The 20,729-nt window shown below is 43.8% G+C and overlaps 3 protein-coding genes across 10 annotated transcripts; 1 reads left to right on the top strand and 2 right to left on the bottom strand.

The window, feature by feature from the left end:
• Nucleotides 1–709: 709 nt before the first annotated feature.
• Nucleotides 710–8,925, bottom strand: LOC144038061 (annexin A4-like). 3 transcript variants are annotated; one of them, XM_077550180.1, is made up of 16 exons: nt 8,801–8,817; nt 7,803–7,881; nt 7,221–7,611; nt 7,109–7,146; nt 6,305–6,430; nt 6,138–6,225; nt 5,662–5,756; nt 5,461–5,574; nt 4,972–5,062; nt 4,530–4,609; nt 4,384–4,440; nt 4,212–4,305; nt 3,481–3,576; nt 3,198–3,256; nt 2,926–3,048; nt 710–2,398 (listed from the first exon to the last, which is right to left on the bottom strand). In XM_077550180.1, the coding sequence occupies exons 2-16, from the start codon at nt 7,824–7,826 to the stop codon at nt 2,339–2,341; spliced, it is 1,536 nt and encodes a 511-aa protein (XP_077406306.1). In that variant the 5' UTR covers nt 7,827–7,881; nt 8,801–8,817; the 3' UTR covers nt 710–2,338. The 3 variants fall into 3 exon arrangements, with proteins under 3 accessions (XP_077406306.1, XP_077406307.1, XP_077406308.1); XM_077550181.1 differs by lacking the exon at nt 7,803–7,881 and having other exon boundaries at nt 8,801–8,925; XM_077550182.1 differs by lacking the exon at nt 8,801–8,817 and having other exon boundaries at nt 7,773–7,872.
• Nucleotides 8,685–10,566, top strand: armc7 (armadillo repeat containing 7). 2 transcript variants are annotated; one of them, XM_077550191.1, is made up of 4 exons: nt 8,685–9,062; nt 9,141–9,209; nt 9,755–9,897; nt 10,010–10,566. In XM_077550191.1, exons 1-4 carry the CDS (start codon nt 9,001–9,003, stop codon nt 10,354–10,356), a joined length of 621 nt encoding a protein of 206 aa, XP_077406317.1. In that variant the 5' UTR covers nt 8,685–9,000; the 3' UTR covers nt 10,357–10,566. The 2 variants fall into 2 exon arrangements, with proteins under 2 accessions (XP_077406317.1, XP_077406318.1); XM_077550192.1 differs by lacking the exons at nt 8,685–9,062; nt 9,141–9,209 and adding an exon at nt 9,236–9,551 and having other exon boundaries at nt 9,754–9,897.
• LOC144038059 (uncharacterized) lies at nt 10,437–20,655 on the bottom strand. 5 transcript variants are annotated; one of them, XM_077550177.1, is made up of 21 exons: nt 20,499–20,655; nt 19,747–19,870; nt 19,052–19,204; nt 18,577–18,773; nt 18,456–18,482; nt 17,334–17,582; nt 17,021–17,227; nt 16,664–16,729; nt 15,387–15,456; nt 14,701–14,741; nt 14,454–14,608; nt 14,116–14,310; nt 13,787–13,867; nt 13,650–13,714; nt 12,850–12,976; nt 12,494–12,664; nt 12,329–12,413; nt 12,121–12,236; nt 11,314–11,481; nt 11,159–11,251; nt 10,437–10,940 (listed from the first exon to the last, which is right to left on the bottom strand). In XM_077550177.1, the coding sequence occupies exons 3-21, from the start codon at nt 19,153–19,155 to the stop codon at nt 10,824–10,826; spliced, it is 2,334 nt and encodes a 777-aa protein (XP_077406303.1). In that variant the 5' UTR covers nt 19,156–19,204; nt 19,747–19,870; nt 20,499–20,655; the 3' UTR covers nt 10,437–10,823. The 5 variants fall into 5 exon arrangements, with proteins under 5 accessions (XP_077406303.1, XP_077406301.1, XP_077406302.1 ...); XM_077550175.1 differs by lacking the exons at nt 19,747–19,870; nt 20,499–20,655 and adding an exon at nt 19,535–19,728; XM_077550176.1 differs by lacking the exons at nt 19,747–19,870; nt 20,499–20,655 and adding an exon at nt 19,535–19,727 and having other exon boundaries at nt 17,102–17,227.
• Between the last annotated feature and the right edge of the window lie 74 nt (nt 20,656–20,729).

The raw sequence follows: 20,729 nt of genomic DNA, 5'->3' as shown, positions 1-20,729 counted from the left end.
TTGACTGTAGGCAAGAAACAACAAAAACAAACAAAAAAAAATAACATGTATTTGAATAAAACTAAGGACAAACATTTAAATAAATGCATTTAGCCAGCTCTCACTTTATTAGCCTATCTTTTATTAAAATTTTAGTTTTTCCTGTTTTATTCCCATTTTCAGTCCCACACTTGCGTTACAATTCATGATCACAAACCTAATGCAGAGGTCAGAGAGGTCAATTGGTGTTTATTTTACTGGACCAAGATAGTGCGGGTGTCCTTAACAACGTGAGATGAGAGTGAGTGCGCACACGAGCGTGCATCCTTCCAAGTGAATAATTCAAGTCTCATGTCTGGAAATCACGATCGGGGTTGATGGGGCGGGGCAGGCTGTTGTCCCTCTAAAAGCAAGACTGTCTATTTCGAGCAAGGTATCACCGCAAAAATTGCCATCAAATATTCATCCTTGCTGGCCTTTTTGCTAATGGATGGGCGCTAGTGGGGGGGGCGCAGGTGCTGAGTCATTTGTGTGGCACTGCAGCCCGTGGACATCCACAATATGGACGCTATTTATAGCCCGGAGGAGGACGTCGTCCGTTCGCTTGGCTGTCCTCAACCATTTCATCACACACACTATCGCTTACGTAAGGCCTATTTGTCGCACCTTGACACACATGTGCAGCCTGGGAAGCTCTGGAGTGGCAAAATAAACACAAGTCGGTATGATGTCATGTGGGTTTTTTTTTTTTAATTGAAATGGCAATTATGGTATTGCTTTGTATGTTTTCTTCATGTCAAGCTTGTCAAGTGAAAAATGTGTTGACAGTGCCCTCAAGTGGCACCAACAAGGAAGGCCACTGACTGACTTCACGCTCGGAAGGACAAGAAAAACAAAAAGTTTCAACCGTCTAAAGCCAAACATATAAAGCGCTGGTTACTTTGCATAGGCTTACTTAGGCTACTTCAGGTTAGTACACAGGCAATTGCATGTATTTTAAAGCACTATTTGAAATGTATTAAACCCCCCCACCCACCTCCAAAAAACACAAATAATATATTTTGCTACAATTTGTGAATAAAACAAAAAAAAAAAAACACTTGTACATAATCACTTGGCAGGAGAGCACTAATGAATTGGCTTTTAAAGAACTACAAAATTCAGTGGTAGCTTGACAAACAAGTGCTGGCAAAAATTTGAGTAACGAGTGAGATTCAGAAACTCTGCCACTAGATGGCGGCAGCGAACATCACGACATCCAGCCACCATTAGCTCACAGTTAAAGTCAATATAAATGGACCTAATCTTTTTGTTTTTGTTCTTTTGAAGGAGACATGGATCAGGCGAGTTTTTGCTTTGACTTGAGAGCACAAACTTGAGGTATGAGTGCAGTATGGTGGCAGTGAACTTAAATCATGTGACAAAAAGCAGTTTGGCAGATTGTCAACAATTGGAAACTAAACATAGAACAAAGACAACTGCACGTTGTGTATTCAAAACAACCACATTCCGTTTAGCTTAATGCTAACAAACAACGCAAACCGCCATTGACGGGTTAATGAACAGCATCCATGTCGCGTTGTTATAAGCACTTTAAGCAATGGATCAATCAATATTTGAAGACAAAGGGCACAAATATCACATGTAGATGGGTAGTATAATAATTATTAGTAATAGTAACATATATTCTTTAACCTCTGATATCCTCTTACTGAGGAATTTTGCCCTCAGGTAAGAAAGGTGCACGCTATTAATGATGTTACTATATGTTTTTATAAAGTACAATATGCTACAATGCTACTTATTTTTATTATTTTGAAATACATTTTCTTTGTTTTTTTGGGGGAGGAAGTTTGAACGGATTAATGGCGTCGCCATTCATTTCAATGGGGAAAGTCAACTTGAGATGTGAATCAGATGAGTTAAGAGCATGAGCTCTTAAGTCAAGGTACCACTGTACACGGCCACAAAAAAAAATCCTTGAAAACAATGAATTGGTTCCAATTTTAGAATGACACTAACGTAACAATATGTGAAAAAACTTAAGCGATTTACTTTTAGAGACTTTCACTATTTAGTCATTCCAATGGCAAACTTAATAGTGTTTCCATCAGTGTTTTTCCATTTCATTTCATTTTACGTGAAATTTCCAGGCATGCACTTCTATGATTTATGTCAAAAGGTATACAAATCTAGTCTTTAATGAGTAATTTGTTTTAGTTTTTAGAGTAATTTGGCAAGCAACAACCACTACAAACACGCAAAAATAACAACGGCGCGTTTAAATATGAGACAAGGTGGATATGGACAAACTGGAGGATGTACTGTTCGTCTCGTCCTTGTGATAACGTGTCCTCTTTTAGTCGTTGCCCCCGCAAAGCTTCAACAGCAGCTTCTTGTAGTCACCGGAGGTGTCGCCCTGACAAAAAAAAAAAAAAACACACAAACATTCAAATATTAGTCTGAAATGTTTTTTCACAATTCCCTCCAAAAAACAGCTCCCAGCTTGTTTGACGTGCATCCGTCAAAATACCGCAAGTGATAAGAATGACAGCACAGACTACACTCTATTATTGTTATCTGAAAAAAGGAATACTTTATGTATTGATATTCATGAATTCATTGAAAAGATTTCACCAAAAACACACATTTCCGACTAAGAAGATGAGCAAACAAGCTTTTTATGAATGAGGTCAACCTAAATACAGACTAAGAAATTCAGGGGATAAAATCACACCTGGAACAATTTAAAAAAATCAATCAATCAAGAGCACAGATTATGTTTTCAACAGTAGATGCAGCTCTTCATCGCCAAGTGGAGGCAAAACTTTTTCCTTCTATTTCATTGCCGCCACCTTGTGGCATCTTCAAGCAATTACAAACCTTCCTGATGCACTTTAATGACTCGTGTAGCGAACGCAAAGCCATTGTGGCGATCAGACTTACGGAAATGTGCGTGTACAGCGACTTCCCGTAGGTCTTGACATACGCCTGCCTGATGTCCAGCATGTCCACCTCGGAACGGGACACCATGATCCGGACCAGAGTCCTGTCCTTGGTCCCGGCACCCTGGGACCCAAAGGCCAAAACATTAGCCTGATAGCATCGTGGCCAGAGTTGTTGTTTTTTCTTCTTTCTTTTAACTTACTCTCATAATAGCCCCCCCCAAAAAAAAAAAAGTTTTTTACTGTGAGTGTGTGTAGCCGTGTTGCCGTTACCTGCATGGCTTTGTGCAGTCGCTCGGCAAAGTAGGCAGGGGTGTTCTTGATGCATTTCACTTGTGGGAAAAACATAATCATGATATTCACATTAAAATATGACATATGATAACATGCAACTTGCAATCATTTCTATACTTTTAAGAACATAAAAACAGGCAAACAAGCAGGCTAGCACTTCTTTTTCCTTTTTCTTTTTTAACTGTCTATCTGGCTGAGCTCGAGTGGTTTGACTTTGACTTTTTGATTTTATTTAGCAGGACTAACTAGTTGCTTTACGCACCCACGGCCACCATGCCAGACTCCACATTGCCCGACATTTCCCTGCAGATGCTCTTCTCGATGTCACGACCGCACATCTGCTGGTACTCCTGGAACACTACAAGGAGAGTTTACAATCAGATGTGACATGGGGGCTTATTATTAAATAGAAAAATAAAGAAAAAAATGATATTTCCCCTCAAAATTGGAACATTTGCTAAATGTGAAAAATGTATTCACAGCGCTTGACTCTTCAATACATTTCCTTAAAATTATACATGCGAAATGTGAAAACACTTCTTTTTTTGCAAGTGTATTAAAAAATGAATTTAAAAAAAATACATGTTCAAGCTTGAGAGCATTTCAAAACTAAAATCACTTGCATGTCAAATTAGGTTTCCCCATTAAAGAAAATATGTTTTGCTTTATTTTGGCATAAAATTTGTGCCACTTTTCTTCACTTTTTTTCCCTGAACATTTTATTTTTGTATTTGTTTTCCATGACTGCTGATTTCAAATTCAATCATTTTTTTTCCATATATAAAATGAGGTTATTATGCATTCACACAATTTTCATTATCATAACTAGCTTTTGATGAAAAATAGTTTGGCATTTGTGCTGTAACATGAGAAAACGTGGAAAAAAAGTGAAACCCTGTGAACACTTGGCAGCACTTCACTATCTTGACTTTGGCAGAATTGTAGAGTTTTGAGTGGCAAAAGAAAAGCAGGCCAAGATGATGGTCCACCCACCGGCCCGCAGGTGAGGCTTGCTGCGGGCGCACAAGATGGCGTTGAACTGACTCTCGTCCGTGCCCACTTTATTCTCCCCCGCCGCGTACAGTTTCTGTCAAGGAGACGCACAAAAACCCTTCAAACGCAAGAAGCACCGTGAAGACGAGAGTCGCCGATTGCAGGATGCTACCTGAGCGTCCTGCTTGGCCAGCGATATGTCGACATTTTCCCTTTCATCGCGGTTGCCCTGAAGCAATCACACAATTCAAACAAACAAACAAAGTTCTGTACATGGAGCAAACATTCGTCATACAACAAGCCGTTCATGTCATCTACCTGGCAGAGGGAAACCAAAAGTCTTCGGAAGTGACCGGACGTGTCACTGTTGATGGCGTCCTCCAGACTTTTGCCGTACTCTAAAAAACAAGGTGCAACATTTTAGACAACTGGACGCTGTTAGTCACATTTTTGTATGTGACCGAAAAAGTGCTGGACATCATCTGCTTACTCATAAGTTGGGGCACTTGTAAGTCAAGGTACACAGCATCAGAGGTGGCAAATGCAGGTCCAGAAAGTAAAAACCCTGCCACAGTTTGGATTTAGCCCCTGATGCTAGCTAGCTAGCTAGCTCCCATGGTGCTCGTTTACCTGCTAAGGAGCGAGCGAGCTAGCTAGCATCAGGGGCTAAATCCAAACTGTGGCAGGTTTTTTTTTTTCTGGACCTGGATCTGCCAGTTCTGTTCATGTAAAAAAAAATAAAAATAACAAACTAACTAACCTGCTTTGTAAATCGTCACAATTTCCCGAATCTGCGCATTGGAGCGAGACGAGAGGATCTCGATCAGACAAGCTTCGTCTGTGCCGGCACCCTGAAAGAAAAACGGAAAATGATCAGTTCATCATGTATACTTGAGTTACAAGTTTCACTTGTCCATGCTCGCAACTCAAAACATTTCTATTTCAAATCTCTTTTTTTTTTCCAAAATTAGCATCTTCAATTCTTACATTATATTTACAAAGAATTCCTGGGAGAAAAAAAAATTAAGTTAAATTTTATTTATTTTTTTTAAATATAAAAAAATAAAAAACAAACTCATTTTACGTCCAGTCCTTTTCAAATACGGGGTGCATTTTTTTTGTTTGTTTGTTTTTTAACATACTATAATAACGTGTAATTGTACATCCACTACAGTAGGTGACAACAAGCTGAAATGCGAGTAAAAAAATGAGTTTTAATTCCAAGATGAGTAACTGGCAACCTGCCAACCTTTATAGCCTCCCTGAGTTCGGACGCGTCGAAGTGCGTCGGACTCTTCATCATGGAAATAACCAAATGCTCAAAGTTTCCAGTCAGCTCAGACTTAAGATCGTGGAACAAATCCTGCGCAAGATTCAAAGGAGAAAGTGACGTCACAGGAAGAAATTCTCGGTTGTCCATCGTATGACAAACACGAGTCATGGCACAAACTTTTCCATAAGTTGTTTTGTAGGCTGCCACCATGGGAACTCTCTGCTTGTTGCTTCGACTTCCCAGAAGTTCAATGATGGCGTTTTCGTCCGTGCCTACATACAAAATCATCTCAATGAGAGTGTGCAATGGTACTCCAGAAATAAATACATCTGTTGGTGGGCCATGCTTTTAAAGTGACAGACTAGTTTGCTTGATATTGGGTACAGAATGCTAAACATGAATGTCCGTTTCTATTGCAGGAAACAAAAATATTGATTTTTGCGGTTCCTCATCAAAGTATTTGATTTACAATTGACAACTAAGCGGGTCAACATTCGTGAGCAGAGAGGAATGATTTGGAAGCCTCATTTTATACACTTGCCTATTTTTTCATCATTCAAACGCTTCAAAATGACAAGAAACTTTAATATGCTCGGTGTGGTAACTCCTGACACTTTCATGTTGTACCAACGTCAAATTACAAAACAACTCACCGAAACCCTTCATTGCCTTCCGAAGAACTTCCACATCCCTTAGCGGATCGGCCCCAGGGAAGTCCTTAATAGAGCCCCTGAAGCCCGTCTAATTATTCAAAAAGAACAAAAGCTGCAATTACAGACAGAGCACATTTTACTTTGTGGGAAAACTGGAGTCATCTTACAGGGATGGCGGGTGCCTGAAGATTGGCTGGAACTCCGCTCCCATACCCGCCTCCGCTGGGGTAGTTGGGCATGGGTTGCTGGCCTGGTGCCGCCCCCCCTGGGTATCCCTGTGGAGCGCCCCCTGGCTGCAAACAGAGGACAGTCAAAGGTCCGTATTGTCACGCGTGATTCAACAATAGCGTTGACGGAGGCGAGCGCAACGAAGGTGAGATGACAAACGCGCAAATATCAAACTGATAGCCCTTCATATTATTCAGTACCCAGGAAGTAGATGTCAATTTTCACAAGGTTGGCGACCCCGGGTTTAGAATGACCCTAACAGCTATGCTCTTATGGCATTTTCCATTATATGTTAGCATTACGCTAGTTGACTTTTGTTGTATGAACATTTAAATACAGGCCCAGAAAGTAAAAACCCTGCCACAGTTTGGCTTTAGCCCCTGGTGCTAGCTAGCTAGCTCCCTAGCAAGTAAACGAGTACCATGGGAGCGAGCTAGGGAGCTAGCTAACTAGCAGCTGAGGCTAAAGCCAAACTGTGGCAGGGTTTTTACTTTCTGGACCTGGATTTGCCACCTCTGTATACACTATATATGAATATACAGTGCTGCTTGTATATTGCATTAGATTAGAAAATACTCTATTATTAGTTTTTTTATTTTAGATTTTTAAGTATGTTGGAGGGTTAAAACTATGGAGAGGAAAAAATACATTTAGGCCTATATGGTCCCTCTATTTGGCGGCTGGTTTTGTAACTTAACCCTCCCGATAAACAAGCTTCAGTGTAGAGGAAAGATTTGACATACCGCACCGTAGCCTCCTGGTGCTGCCCCCCAGCCACCACCTGTGAAAAAGAGAAGAAGAAAAAAAGTTCCACCCATTTTTTGTTGAGCCAAAATGAAGCATTTCTGCTCTTACCGCCCGGAGGCATGGACGGAAAGCCTCCTCCAGGCTGAGGTTGTTGGTATCCTCCGGCCTGAGGTGGGAAACCTCCAGCTGGTGCAGGGTAGCCGCCACCCTGGGCAGGGTAGCCCCCCGCTGCCGGTGGGTAGCCACCCCCTGCCGGAGGGTAACCGCCCGCCTGGGGTGGGTAGCCGCCGCCTGCCTGAGGTGGGTAGCCTCCCGCCTGTGGAGGGTAACCCCCAGCTTGGGGTGGGTAGCCTCCCGCCTGTGGTGGGTAGCCGCCGGCCTGGGGTGGGTAGCCTCCCCCTTGAGGTGGGTAGCCGCCCCCTTGTGATGGGTAGCCGCCCCCTTGTGGTGGGTAGCCGCCTGACTGAGGAGGATAACCTGGGTAGCTCATCTTCACAACCTGAGAATGACAGGAAGTAGCGACTTCTTTAATAAATGTCATCTCAACAGGAACATCCCGTAATTGGCTCCCCAACGCCTACCATGTTCATTTGTATCACAGCAAAAGCTGCGCAATTAACCATTGTTAGTTGTTCAGCTGACAAAAGAATAAATATTTACATGGGACAATAGGTTCCTGTTTCACAAGACCTTTTTGTGTGACCTTCGTTCCATTGGATTGTCGTTGACATTCCACAACTGTTGCTCAGCATGTTCGGACCACAGGAATCTATATGGGGAGCAGTATGTTCACACGCACTTACTTTCCTCGAGTTAAAACTCAGAGTTTTTATGTATTTAATTGTTTTTTACTCCACAAGTAACGTTTAAATTCATTATACATATGGAATTATGATGTTAATTTTATATAGTTGTTTTTTTTAACTCCATGACACGTTGAGCGTCACTTTTTTTTTAATTTCCTCTTTTTGATCTTCAAACGCACCGAAAGTTTACAAACACGACGAAGGAAGAAGAAATGAGCCCAAAACAGCTTTTCAAAAGCCCGAAAGGTTACGTTTATTTTTACATTAAGTTCAGGAAGATGACGATGTTCCTAAATGAAAATAGTGTTGTTGACGCTAGTTTCCACTTTTACTATTTTACAAAGTGCACGCGAAGGTAACAACTTCACATCACACGGGTGTGTGATTTCGGATTTTTGCACTTCACAATGACGATAAAATGAGAAAGAAAAAAAATATTTTCCAAATATTTGATGAGAATATTTATTCGCCTGATGTCATTTGACGTTACATAATAACACCCCCTTTCTGCACGCCCACCCCGGCAGAGAGAGTTAGCTTCCATTTAGCATCCGCTTCTTCTTTTTTTAGCTCGTTAGCTTGCTCGCCGTTCAATTTACTGCAGAACGGCGAAATTACACAAAAACAAACAAACATAATAATAAACAAATTACAAATTAATCGGCTGAAAAAAAATGTAAAAGGTTCGTTTGATCGCTATGCTATGATGCAACGTTTCCCGTTGCTCCGATCTTTTCCGGTTGGTGGGGGCGGGGGGCTGTTATACATTCCATTGACAAAGGTGGAAAAAACAGCACAGTAATTCAACAATAGACGTTGTTGTTTGAGTGTAGTTAAAGAAAAGTGTGTCTTTGAAATGAGAAGTAAAGCAGCGTTACTTACGAGGCTGTGTGCTCCAGGAAGAGAGGGTCGATAAGGAGTGGAAGAAGAAGAGGGTGTGTCCTTGGAGCACAAGTTTAAAAAAAAAAAAGCGAGAGAGAGAGAGAGAGAGAGAAAACAACCTTTGCGCTCTGCTGACCATCGATCGTATTGGGTTTCACTTGTTACTGTTTGTTGCCAAGGACACTCAATTAGCTCTCAAAATGATGACAATGCAACAGCTGTGTCAACAACACTGGCCATTTGGGAACAAGAAGTACAGAAGGTTAAAGTACTCACACTTTATATTCAAGGAGAAATACAGATATTTTTGTTAAAAAATTGTTTTTTTTTTTAAACACAGCCCAAGAAGAACGATAATGTTCTCCGTGTTAACCATTTTCAAACTGTTTCATCCAACAGGCTGTCAGGATAAGGAATATTGTCACGTTTCGACATGAAATGTGTCACGTTAACACATGCAACATATTAACGGGATATTGAAGTTTTTCTGGCTACTGTTAATATTCAAGCGGAACAAAAAGTACAAGGCGACGATCCACAGTCGGACATATTTAACCGACGGACAGCTTTGAACCGTGTTTTCTTTTTTGTTTGTTTTCTGTCTCTTGCCTCTATAGTTACATTTAATAATGACGTTTACGCTTTACATGGATACATATACTGTATAAAGATAACATGTGGAAGAAGGAATGTGACCGCTTCGAGTATTTACAAACGCTCGTTACTGAGTTCCAAGACACCGACAGTGATGGTGAGCGATAACCAACGATATTGTGTTCTTTTAAATTTTACGTTGTTACGACTTTGTTTTGTGCATATTGACTGTCACAGGACACAATGCGTGGTAATATTTCGTCCCTCGGATACATGTGTAGCTAAAGAGATGTAAGCATTGTATTGTGATCAAATTCGCATTTATTCTAATAATGCATATTCTTGACATTTGTTTCCAGAGGCAAAGGAGCAAGTTTTGGCCAACTTGGCCAACTTTGCTTACGATCCGAAGAACATGGAGCATCTGAAGCAGCTTCAGGTGGCTGATCTCTTCCTGGACATGCTCACAGAGGACAGCGACAACTTTGTGGAATTTGGAATAGGTGAGGATTCCCGTGGCACATGTTTTTACATCACAACATTTAAAATGAGGTATCTCCTTGATTTGAGGTCCAGTAACTTTTTTTTTTTTTTTTAACCCGTTGACTTCACTAGGGGGGCTGTGCAACCTCAGCATGGATCCAGAATGTTGCGACTTTATCCTGCAGAGTGACGCCATCCCTCTGGTCATAAATTGTTTGTCCAGTCCGCGGGAGGAAACGGTCCTGTCGGCCATCAGCACCCTCATGAACCTGTCCACAGTGTCATCGCGCTCGCGCATCAGCGACGTGGCCGTCGTGGAGTGCATGCTGCGCTTTTCCCTGTGCGAGAGCCCCCGCCTGCGCAACCTGGCCCACGTCTTCCTGCAGGATTGCTGCAGCGAGGAACAAGTGAGCCAAGCCCGGCGGGGAATGGCGGAACGGACACAGACTGCGCTTGGCATCCCACTGCCCAAAGACTGAAGGAACGCTTGATTTAATTCTGTCAATTTCAACAGAGTGACGTTAAGCCGCTAAATCACATCTCATGGGACACTTGTATCTCAAGGCACCACTGTTGGGTAAATCTTTATTAACATTTTAAATACAAAAACAACATTCAAAAGCGAAGGCCCAAAATGTGAAAAACAGTAACCCAAAGACAAAATAAATAAAACATTGAATTCAGTGCAATTGTGACTTTGAAGGCCTCAAGTTCAAATATCACATTTGTCTACATTAACATGAGACACACACAAGAAGGCAACTTTGGGAAGTTGCTTTCAAGGCCACCAAAAAATGCTTAGCTAGAAAAGTACACATGTGACTAAAACATCACATCTTGACCTGGGATAAGCAAAGGAGCTCAATTAAAACAAACTTGCCAAATCAATGTTGTTGTTTTTAAATGAGGAAATGGGCAATGTCAATAAGCAAGGCGGGCGGTGCGTTCAGGCGTCTCGAGGAAAGCCGTGGACTCTGAATCGATACATGCAGGTGTACTCTTGGTGGCCCCAGTTGGTCAACACCTGCACTTCGATAATTTGGAAGGGACGCTCGTTCTCCTCCTGCAAAAGCAACCCAACTTACGGTTAAAGTCACTTAACTGGAGATGAGCGGATTCAAACTTTTTGAGCCAGGGACCCCTCACGCGGGAGAAAATTCATTATGCCAATTACCCCTGCATGCCCTAGGAATTGAAATGTTGCCTATACTTCAGAAAAGATTTGCTGTAATATTACAAATTCATTTTTTTTAAAGAGAAAAATAAGTTGTGTGGACTCACAGTGACGTCATAGGTCTGCAGCGCTTCTCCGTCTTCCTGGTACGTGTACGAGCCCAGCAGCGTCCCTCGCTCCTGACCGCCGTCGTCCAGACCCTGAAGGACAAACGACTCAAAACGCCGAGCCTCCATAGGACGTTCGATACGGTGACGCTTACGAAGACTCGGAAGTCTCTGGGGGCGCTGCTGATGGTGCCGCTGGGCGCCAAGACTCTGGGGATGTGCTCCAGGGAGAAGGCGGTGGGGACGATCCTCATGGACAAGCGGATCACCAGGAAACCCGTGGAGCCGCGGAAGGCCCAGCAGTTCCCGGGATGGACGTTCGGCTGTGAGGACGCGAGCACAAGAAAACTTGAATGGAGGCCTTGGCCATATGGTTTTCAAATAAAACAGGAGCCTTAACTCATTTGCTCCCAAAAACTTTCTATTTTAAATATTACCATTGTCCCAAAGATGCATTTATAGGTTGTTGTTTTTTCTGCTAGAGCATACAGAAGGCTTTGATGCAGCCTCTGAACTGAAGAGAATGGTTGCAACAATGGTAGTTATTACAAGAACCGCCAGCAGAGCATCAACAGATTTGTGAATAATGATTCAACTTAGCTATATTCTAATGCTAATTGCTGCAAAATGGAAACAGACAGAAATATACTTTTTTTTCCCCAGATGAAAGAAGATACTCTAATCTTTCTTTTGGTATGCTCCATGTTTTGATAGCAATAGAACACAATATTCTGTGGGCCTTGCAAAATCCAGTAAAACAGCCGGGAGCAAAGGGGGTTGCTTCAGTCAAAATGGCCAATGAATGAGTTAATAGGCAATTAAGCTAACGATAGGTCGCTAGGAGACAATCAATTGTTCAGGCCTACTGTTTCTAAATATTTTTAAAAAATTGTTTATCATTATTATTTATGTTCTGCAAAGTGTTGTGTCCAACAGGTGAGAAAAAAAAATGGGCAAATTACCTGGATGACGACTCTCGGAGACTGCGAGAAGTACCACAGAGGAATTCCAAACAAACTGAGGAGCGCCGCTTTGGTCTCATATGTCTGGGAACAGCGAGTGCTCAGGATGCTGCCACCTGTAGGATGAAAAGGATATAACGTATTAATTTAAAAAAAAGAAGGGGGGGGGGGGCAAGCCTGACGAAAATTATGACGGCTCGCTTGTGACCTCCAGACTCCAACGCGTAGTCGGCAAGGCCGATCCGGTCGTGAGAGAAAAGCCGCAGCGCCTTCTTCACCATCTGGTCCACGTCCTGCAGACAAGCCATTAGGTGGCGCTACTCTGCAAAACTTAACAGGTTCTGCTTGTGTGTACAGCATTTCGCATGTTCACCTTCCTGGTCATGGCCAGCCCATTTGTCTCTTTGAGCACCTCATCGTGGCGGTACTGGTTTAGATGACTGCTGACGTTGCGGAGGATGTTGCGCTCCAGTGAGGCCAGAGATGCCTGCAGCTCTTTCCCAAAGCGCAGAACGCCAACTTCCTGCTGGACCTGAACTGAAATCTGACCAGAAACCAGGAGACGAGCATATTCGGGGCTAAAAGATCAAGTCCGCTTGAAAATAGGGCTGAGATCAGTTCGCTAGCTTAATGGCTTCTGTAACGCAGAAGTAAGTCGTGGACATCCCCAATTTTTGTTATAAAACTAAACAAGTGTTTGATGACACAAAGATTTCAGAATGGTCTCACAGTCTCCCGTTCCGATTGCTGACATCTCAGAAGATGGTCCACATCGCGCCTGATGTCCTTCAGGTTCGCCTCCAGACGGCTCACGTGTGCCAGAAAGTCATGGTGGGACTGACGGTCCACGCCGGTGCTATTGGGGAGAGTCATCGCATGCCAGTCAATGGCGAGCCGCACATTTGCCACCCCGCGTCACAATCCCGGCGCGCGTCATTATTTATTTCATATCATTGAACTAAAATGCAGCATTATCACAAGTGATGCTAATTAATACATGTATAAATGAGTGCCTTCATTTTTGAGTTACAGTTCCTTTAACGCCATCATTTTTTTTTTAACAAGCCATTAATTCTTGCCCCTTACTTGGAAAGCCTGTACTGGGGGAAATTCCAGTTGTCCCGCTGTCACCAACGTTTTACAAATGCAATCATGCCATCTAGTGGCAGAAAAATGACCTAGGCACAAATCAATATCACTTGTTTTGTTTTTTTGCGTACATCTTTAGTTTTAACTCAATTGTATGAATTATTACGAAATTACCCTATTAATGACTAAAATATGTAGCCATATTTCTATTAGTTAATTTTTCCCCCCACAATTTTTTGTACATTTAAGAAAATAAATAAATCTTAACCTTAATTATAAAGGAATAACATTGAAGTGAAACAAACAGTAGAATTTAGGTTGCAAATGTGGGCTAGTGCTTCCGTGGCTCGCTTTAACCATCCATCACAAGTGAGTGGACAGGAAGTGACATGAAAAAGGTGGAGGTGGTTCGAGGCACGGCTGGAGACGTTGAAGCTTACCTGGCCGCGTCGCAAGGCATTGCCGGTGCCGCCGTCATGAGGGCTTCTCGCCTCGACGTCGCCTCCTGGAGGACAAAACTTGTGCTGTAAACAAGGCCAGTTTGGTACCGCTCGCCGCCGGTGGTGGTGGTTGTTACCTCCGCTTTGGCCGCCAGGTTCTGCAGATTCGCCTCCGCAAGATCCAGACGGGACATTTGACTCTGCAGCCAAAATAAGTCCTGAAAAGAGACAAAACAGTCAGTAAAGGTAATTGTGATTCACGACTGAAACACTAAAAGTCACTATGAGCAGATACCAAAATCTTAATCCGACTTCGATTTCTTGCAATATTCCTAATGCTACTCCTTGTTCTTTCTAATAACACGAGTGTGTGCGACCACTACGGCTGTGACAATTTCATGAAGTACCTAAACACGAGCCTTGCGGGACACCAAAAGAGCCAACAGCCAGAAGTGAAAGTGAGCACCTGCTCCCTCTGCCGTCTGTTGTCCTCCAATCGTCTTGTGAGCCGGGCCAGCTGGCGCTCTGCCAGGCGGCTGCGCTGCAGTTCCGCACGGATCCGCAGCATTTGACCGCCTCTCTGCTCGGCCCGCTTGTCGCCGGCCTCCACGCGCTCCCAAAGCGACGCCAGGCTGCGCTCCCGACCAGCCAGGTGTGCAAACTTTAGGATAACATTATGACTTACTTTAGACAAAAGTATTGGGACAAAATTAGGCCATCTTATCAGGACACTTGTAGCACAAGAAAGTGCTTGGACGAGTCTGGTGGTTGAAAAACGTCGGGCCACAAGAATGTCAACATCACCTCCTCCGAGTCGTCCGCAGCATCCCCTGCCGCTTGGCTGTCCGAAGACAACGCCAGACCGTCAAGCGAGGACAAGGCGGGACTGTCTGAGACCAAAGTCCTCCACTCCAAGACACTGACTGCTGGTAGATCATCCAAGCCAAACCAGCACAGACCTAATGACGCGTCAAGACGAAACTTAGTTGAAATGACCGTTTTGTTCTAATTGGATTTATTTATTTGAAATGGTGTGTGAGAAGGAACCTACTGAATGGGATCACAAGAACCAAAAAGAGAGCGAGAGGAAACCTATGGGACAGACATCAGAAAGGTCTGAGCTTATGATGACAGCATTTGTACATCAACATACAAATACCTCTTTGACTGCCAAAAACGTTTAATAACGTTTAGTAAAATCCTAGGGAGGAGTGCCAAAGACGTTAAAAGACGTTTGTTTCAAAACAGAGGTGAAACTAACCATTTTCTATTGTTGATTACTGAAAAACGGAATAAGGTAGAAACAAACTTTTTTTTCTGATGTAAGATGAGAGTCCAATCTTTCATTTGGTAGTATGTGTGTTTCCATAGTCCAAACACATACTTTTCTGTGGACCTTGAAAGATCAGTCAAAATGCTTAAATCGGCTGGCACTGGCGACGTCCCGTTTCTGAAAACGTCTGGCAGTCAAAGAGATACTGAAGATGATATCAAACTCAAGGCCCACGAAAGGAAATCAAGTTGTGTTTTTTGCCGACAAATTGAGGCAAAGCAGGACTCCAAACTGGCCCATGATGTCAATGAGTTTGACACAGCTGTTTTCAAAACAACAACATCTTATAATAATTAGCTATACATTCACTCGAGTCACCTATTTCAGTATAAAAAGGTGTTACCTCAAGCAGCTATGAATGCAAAAAATAAAAATAAAAAAAATCCTCCTTGAGCACTAATTACCGAGTCAGCAGAGGGCTGTCAATCCGTCTGGTGGTCCACTTGAACACAGCACCCAGCTTGGACGAGCCACCTAAAACACACATTTCACCAAAGATACAAACGATATCGTTAGCAAAGCAAATAATGGTCTGCATTCAAAATCGTTTTGCGGATGAAAGAAGAAGCCAGCAGCAGAATGGAAACTACAAACTAGAGCTTGATTGGATGTCAGATACAAAGCAGCGAAAACGCACGCGTCTCGGCATCGAGGAAGAAGACATCAGCGACAGGAAGAGAACATCGAACGAGGACAACAAACTGCTTTTGGTCTACGGGCAACGACCTGCAGCATGAGAAGGCGACGACGACAAGATTGTCCTTGCCGGCGTCCACAGCCACGAGGTCAGCCAACACAAACGCCACACTGAGGAAACGAGGCTCCTTCTTCATGGAGGCACAACGTTGCACCAGGGCACTTTATTAGGTACACAAGCACAATCCAGTCTCTTTACTCGGACGGCATATTTTTAATATACTATGCGAACAAGCGCTCTTTGTTAAATGAATACCTGTCTGACAGCGGCAGAATTGTTGCTACAGTTCTTTTGTTTCAGATTGTGCGGCTGTACCTAATGTTGTGGCCAGTGAGAGCATGGCAAAGTTTCGACTGAGGCGGCAGCAGCGTCAAGTTAACCTGTAAACATCGTGACGTTCCACAACAAGCGGCACAAGGCCCAGGTCCGAGCACACCAAGATGAGCCCACCACAACGTGCGTCTGCTCAGCGTGCGCTTTCTCCTTGCAGTCGTCACCTGAAGGTGGCAGCAGTGAGTGAATCAGGGAAACTAACTTGGTAGAAAAGAGAAATTGTGGTGGAGCCCATTCACTGTTTTAAAGCTCATTTCGCGTATCCACAATTAACATCGTCGATATCAACAATGTCTTGCTGACAAGTCTTAATTACATTTTGAATTTTCATGAAACATATCCATAACAACATTGTTAGGACCTTCTCCAAAACGATCAGAAGCAACCGGAATTCTAATCAATCTGTTTTCAAGTCTAATTTATGCAACTTGAACTATATCAGCAACGGGACTGTTTCTTTAACCAATCACAAATTCACCACAGCATAACGTCGGCAATGTTCTTTGCTTGGATGATCAGAACAAGCCGACTTGGACTGGCAACACATCTGTAGCCATCAGCTAATATTAAAGGGATACTTACTTGACTTATTGAGCTAATTCGTTCGGAGGCGGACAAAAACACGGCCAAAGTGAGCGTGTGTTAACTCACACAGCGATCCATTGGTCCGAAGCTCCCTCTGCTCGGTGCTCATCCCGCCACGGTGGTCCGGAAGTGCTGCAATAAACATACTCAGTCAGGACTAAAAGATGCTCGCTCATACCGCCGCCGCCCCAGCCACAGATGAGGAGGGATTTGCATTTCTCCACAGAAACAGCCAAAGTCAAAAGAGGTGCAGCCCATTTGTGTGAGAGGGGAAACGGCATGCGAGTGAGACGCAACCGGCTGCAAACAAGAAAGTGACTTTGGACACGAGGACATTCCCCAGCCGGGATCCTTAACATTCAAGTGAGTGGTGAACAAGGACAACGTGGATCAACAACACTGGGCCAGAAGGTGAAGCCTCACTGAAATTGCATCCGTGCGTTTCCTTAAAATCCGCTAAAGACAACCAGATTGAACACCTTCCGATGTTCAAAAGCCTCTTACGGGCAAGACCTCCAAGTTTATGGTCAAGCTGACACATCTGCCAGAACCGCGCCAGTGCAGAGCGGCAACAGGCCGCCGCACTCCTCGCGCCAGCCAGCAGCCAGTCCCACCACAGCTGCAGCACATCTGCAAGAACCGCACCATGATGTCATCGGGGAAGGCGGCCATGTCCCATTTAGATGAGTAGGCGGAGCCACAGAAGTCACACAACATGTCTGGATTCCATCCTCACCTGTTCTGCATTGCCGTCTTCGCTCCCTCGCGTAGATGGTGGCGGACGCTTCCAAGGTGGGCGAGTCCAACGGCGTGTACTTGGAGGACGACGAGAGGTTTGAGGTTGTGGACTCCCTCCTGCCGCAATGGCAGTCTTTGCAGGAGACCCGAGTCAGCGTTTGGTGCGGGTGTTTGGGGCAGCGGCCATCGCAGCCAATCAGAGTGCTGTTGGCCAACATGCTGCTCTGCTCTTCCATGATGGTGCTCTCTGGAAAACACCAAACCGTGTGCAGTGGATGCGAAAAGTCTACACACCCCTGTTTAAAGACACAGTGTGTCGACCTTAGCGCCATCTAGTGGTCAAGGAATAGCATTAGAAGCACACACACACTACGGTGGCTCAGAGAGACCACATTTGGCAAGCCTAACACCAATTTTCATTATGCATGAGCGACGACTACATGGCAGCCGTTATGAAGCCTGCGAGCGACGCTGAAAAACCGAGCGAGCAAAAAATTAGCCGGAGCAGCTAACAAGCGCGGCTAGCGGGAGTTAGTCGGAGCGGATAACAAGAGCGGCTAGCCACTCCAGCCGCTAGCGGGAGGAGCTAGTAAAAAAAATTTTTTGCGACGGGTCCGAATCACGGGAGTTAGTGACGACCACCTGCTGTGGAGGGTAAGCTGTGGTCGACCCGTTGGGTCTGACACTCGAGCCAAGCACCAACTACATTTGCAAAGTTGTCCTTTGGGCATCCGTAGCAGGAAGATGGCCGCGAAACATGGCAGCTCTAGTAAGGTGAGCCAAACGATTATATTTAAAATAATAATAATAATAATAAACGATATAACATATTTTTGCACATTGACATAAACAGTCGTTTGTTTTTTTTTAATGAATGAATTATTAGTCCACCACTAGATGGCGCTAGGGATCACCAATTGCCCCTTTAAATGCAAAGTTTTGTAAATTTATTACGCTCAAATGAAGACTTATCATGATGGGTTTTAAATAAAAAGTTGCGTTTTGCATGGAAGGCAACATGTAGAGGCTAAACCCGCTGCATTACACACTCAAACAATATTGCTAAATGGCCAACTCACTACACAGTGGATAGAAAGTCAAATCTGAAGGATTCACCAACCTCTTGGATCAAGGTCGTGGTCCAAGCCTAGCGCGCCACAAAATGGAGACAATTGCATCATCAGACAGGACTCATAACAGTCAAATTAAGCAAAGCTATGAGGCCTCTTATTGCTTCTTACCCCAGAAGTTGTCGACCAGCGTGCTCTCCCGCACGGAGGCCTCGTGGAGGGACGACTCGGACAACAAGGATGAGAGCAGCGAGGCGTCGGAAGAGTCGCTGTGGAGGGAGCGGTTGGAGGATTTACGAGGTGCGTGGGCCAGGAGCGACTCCGAGCAGGGTTCCAATTGCTGCTGAGAATGGTGCGATTTCAACATCCTGTTGGGAAGAAGAGGGAGAGTGACAGACAAAGACAAAAGGGTACATTGAATTTCTTGAAAGTGAAGAAACCTGAGACAGAGCCCTGTCCCGAATGGAGAAAAAAATGATGGTGGCCAATAACTACTTTTGTCTTACAAAGAAGATTTTACAAAATGAAAGTGTAAAGAACGGTTGTACATGTCAAAACAGGAGCAACTGGTATCAAGAAATTAAATGATTTAATATAAAAAAAAAAAAGGCAAGTGTGAGAGCAGCAAATGGCGAGTGACGGCTACCTTGTGTTTCTCCGGCCGTTTCCTCCCACGTTGAGGGAGGCGCTGTCGAGCGGCAGCCGTTGGTCCAGCAGGCCTTTGTCCAGACGTAAACTGCGCCTGGACATGGTGCCGGGCTCGCTGTCCGAGTCGGATGCTGCTGACCAGTAGCTGGAGCTAAGCAAGCGGAGAAAATTATTTTTGCTGAATTTTCAGTCTTTGCAGGCAATTAGCTACTTAACAAATCTCTTTTTTGGGAGGTCAGGGTGTTATAATCTACTCTTCTCTCTCTTATCATCTGAAAAAAATTAAATGATCTTCTCTCTCATCTCAAAACATTTTTTGACTCTGTTGAACATGAAAATAAAATGACCTCTCCATTTGAATAGCTTAAAATAGGTCACTTTCGTTTCGCTATTATCATTAAGCAAGTAAAGTGAACGCCTGACACACTGACCCACAAAGCGAGTGCACTAAACTGCACAATAAACATGAGCGTGCACACACAGGTCTGTCCAGCCCCAGCTCTGCAGATCCTCGTCCTGGTCACCGACTCGCATTCCAGGTCAGGCAGACATGCATGTTTCTCACAACGTTTAACAAAAACACTTCCTGTCGGAGCCTCAGGTCAGTGAGCTGCTTAGGCCGCGCCTCTTCCTTCCACACAGATAACTTGAACTCTGATCCACTGTTTCAGATTGCCCTGTGAGAGAACTTACCGTCAGCTAATAAGAGGTTGCCGTTTGACTCTGTCCCCTGTGAGTTGCTAAACGTCACTCAGTCTTTCTCTAAGCCTCCCTGGATTAGACAGCAGTCCGCACACTTTGAGCCAATTAATGGGAGCTGGGGAGAAGATCACAAAGTGCAATAAAAATACAATAAATAAATGTACACTACTCATAAAACCTTTATAATGAGCTTTTGAGTGAACTTTCAGGATAACGTTCATCCAGAAATTCCACTTAAAAACTGAATGTAATTAATGTACACGTCAGAATTGTGCTTATAAAACCAACTTAACTGTTGTACAAAACAAATCAAAATACAGTCATAATGGATTACATTATAGCATATTATGTGTCACCTATGCAAAAAGACATGTTCGCACGTGCGTTGAGGCTCTTAATTTGCGTTGTCAACTTTCAGCCAATCATATCAGCGTTATCGCGGATGACGTCGAAAAAGCACCAATCACAATCCGCGGCGGGCGGAGCCCCGCTAAAACCGAACAGTGGGGTTGAGTTAACCGCTAGCATTATAGGTTAGCGCTTTAAATGTACTTGCTTGACACAAAACACGCCAAGAAAAAACAAACCGCCGACCGCAGCTGGCAAGCCGACCAACTCGACGGTCTGCTGACCGGATTTTGGCAGCTAGATAACACAATTAAAACTGGTTACTGACTAGCAGACTATCTGTTAAGATATTTCAATTCTTTATTTGAAAACTCGAAAATTTGACCGTCACTTACCGGGTTTCACAGAAAAAGCCTTCTCGAAAATTCGTCGTCCAGGCAAAAATGAATAATGTTACTAACTGAATAAACTGAAGTTTACTTCGCCTTCTGCTTCGTGGTTTTTATAGCGCCAACAAATAATCTGCCACCACCGTGTGGTTGGCATGCTAACTGCCTCAAAGATAAACGAAGAAAGACGGGCGAAGTATGATTATCACAAGTCGAATGTGTGATTTTCCGCTTGGT

The sequence above is a fragment of the Vanacampus margaritifer genome, chromosome 18, assembly GCF_051991255.1.
Source record: "Vanacampus margaritifer isolate UIUO_Vmar chromosome 18, RoL_Vmar_1.0, whole genome shotgun sequence".
NCBI lineage: Eukaryota > Metazoa > Chordata > Actinopteri > Syngnathiformes > Syngnathidae > Vanacampus > Vanacampus margaritifer.
The sequence above is the reverse complement of the archived record's forward strand: the minus strand, read 5'-3'. Positions and strand labels throughout refer to the sequence as shown.

Bases quoted from the DNA above. Each gene is read 5' to 3' on its own strand.
- LOC144038061 (XM_077550180.1), bottom strand. From the start codon at position 7,826: ATGGAACGAAGGTCACACAAAAAG. The intron at 5,575-5,661 runs GTTTGTGCCATG...AATCTTGCGCAG, and splicing joins ACAAAACAACTTATGGAAAA to GATTTGTTCCACGATCTTAA. The intron at 3,257-3,480 runs GTGCGTAAAGCA...TTTTCCCACAAG, and splicing joins GTCTGGCATGGTGGCCGTGG to TGAAATGCATCAAGAACACC.
- LOC144038059 (XM_077550175.1), bottom strand. From the start codon at position 19,587: ATGCGAGTCGGTGACCAGGACGAGGATCTGCAGAGCTGGGGCTGGACA. The intron at 19,205-19,534 runs GTGTGTGCACGC...CCGCTTGCTTAG, and splicing joins AGCTGGGGCTGGACAGACCT to CTCCAGCTACTGGTCAGCAG. The intron at 12,665-12,849 runs GTGAGACCATTC...GTTTCTGGTCAG, and splicing joins AGCAATCGGAACGGGAGACT to ATTTCAGTTCAGGTCCAGCA.
- armc7 (XM_077550191.1), top strand. From the start codon at position 9,001: ATGATGACAATGCAACAGCTGTGTCAACAACACTGGCCATTTGGGAAC. The intron at 9,063-9,140 runs GTTAAAGTACTC...TTTTAAACACAG, and splicing joins GGGAACAAGAAGTACAGAAG to CCCAAGAAGAACGATAATGT. The intron at 9,210-9,754 runs TAAGGAATATTG...TTTGTTTCCAGA, and splicing joins CATCCAACAGGCTGTCAGGA to GGCAAAGGAGCAAGTTTTGG.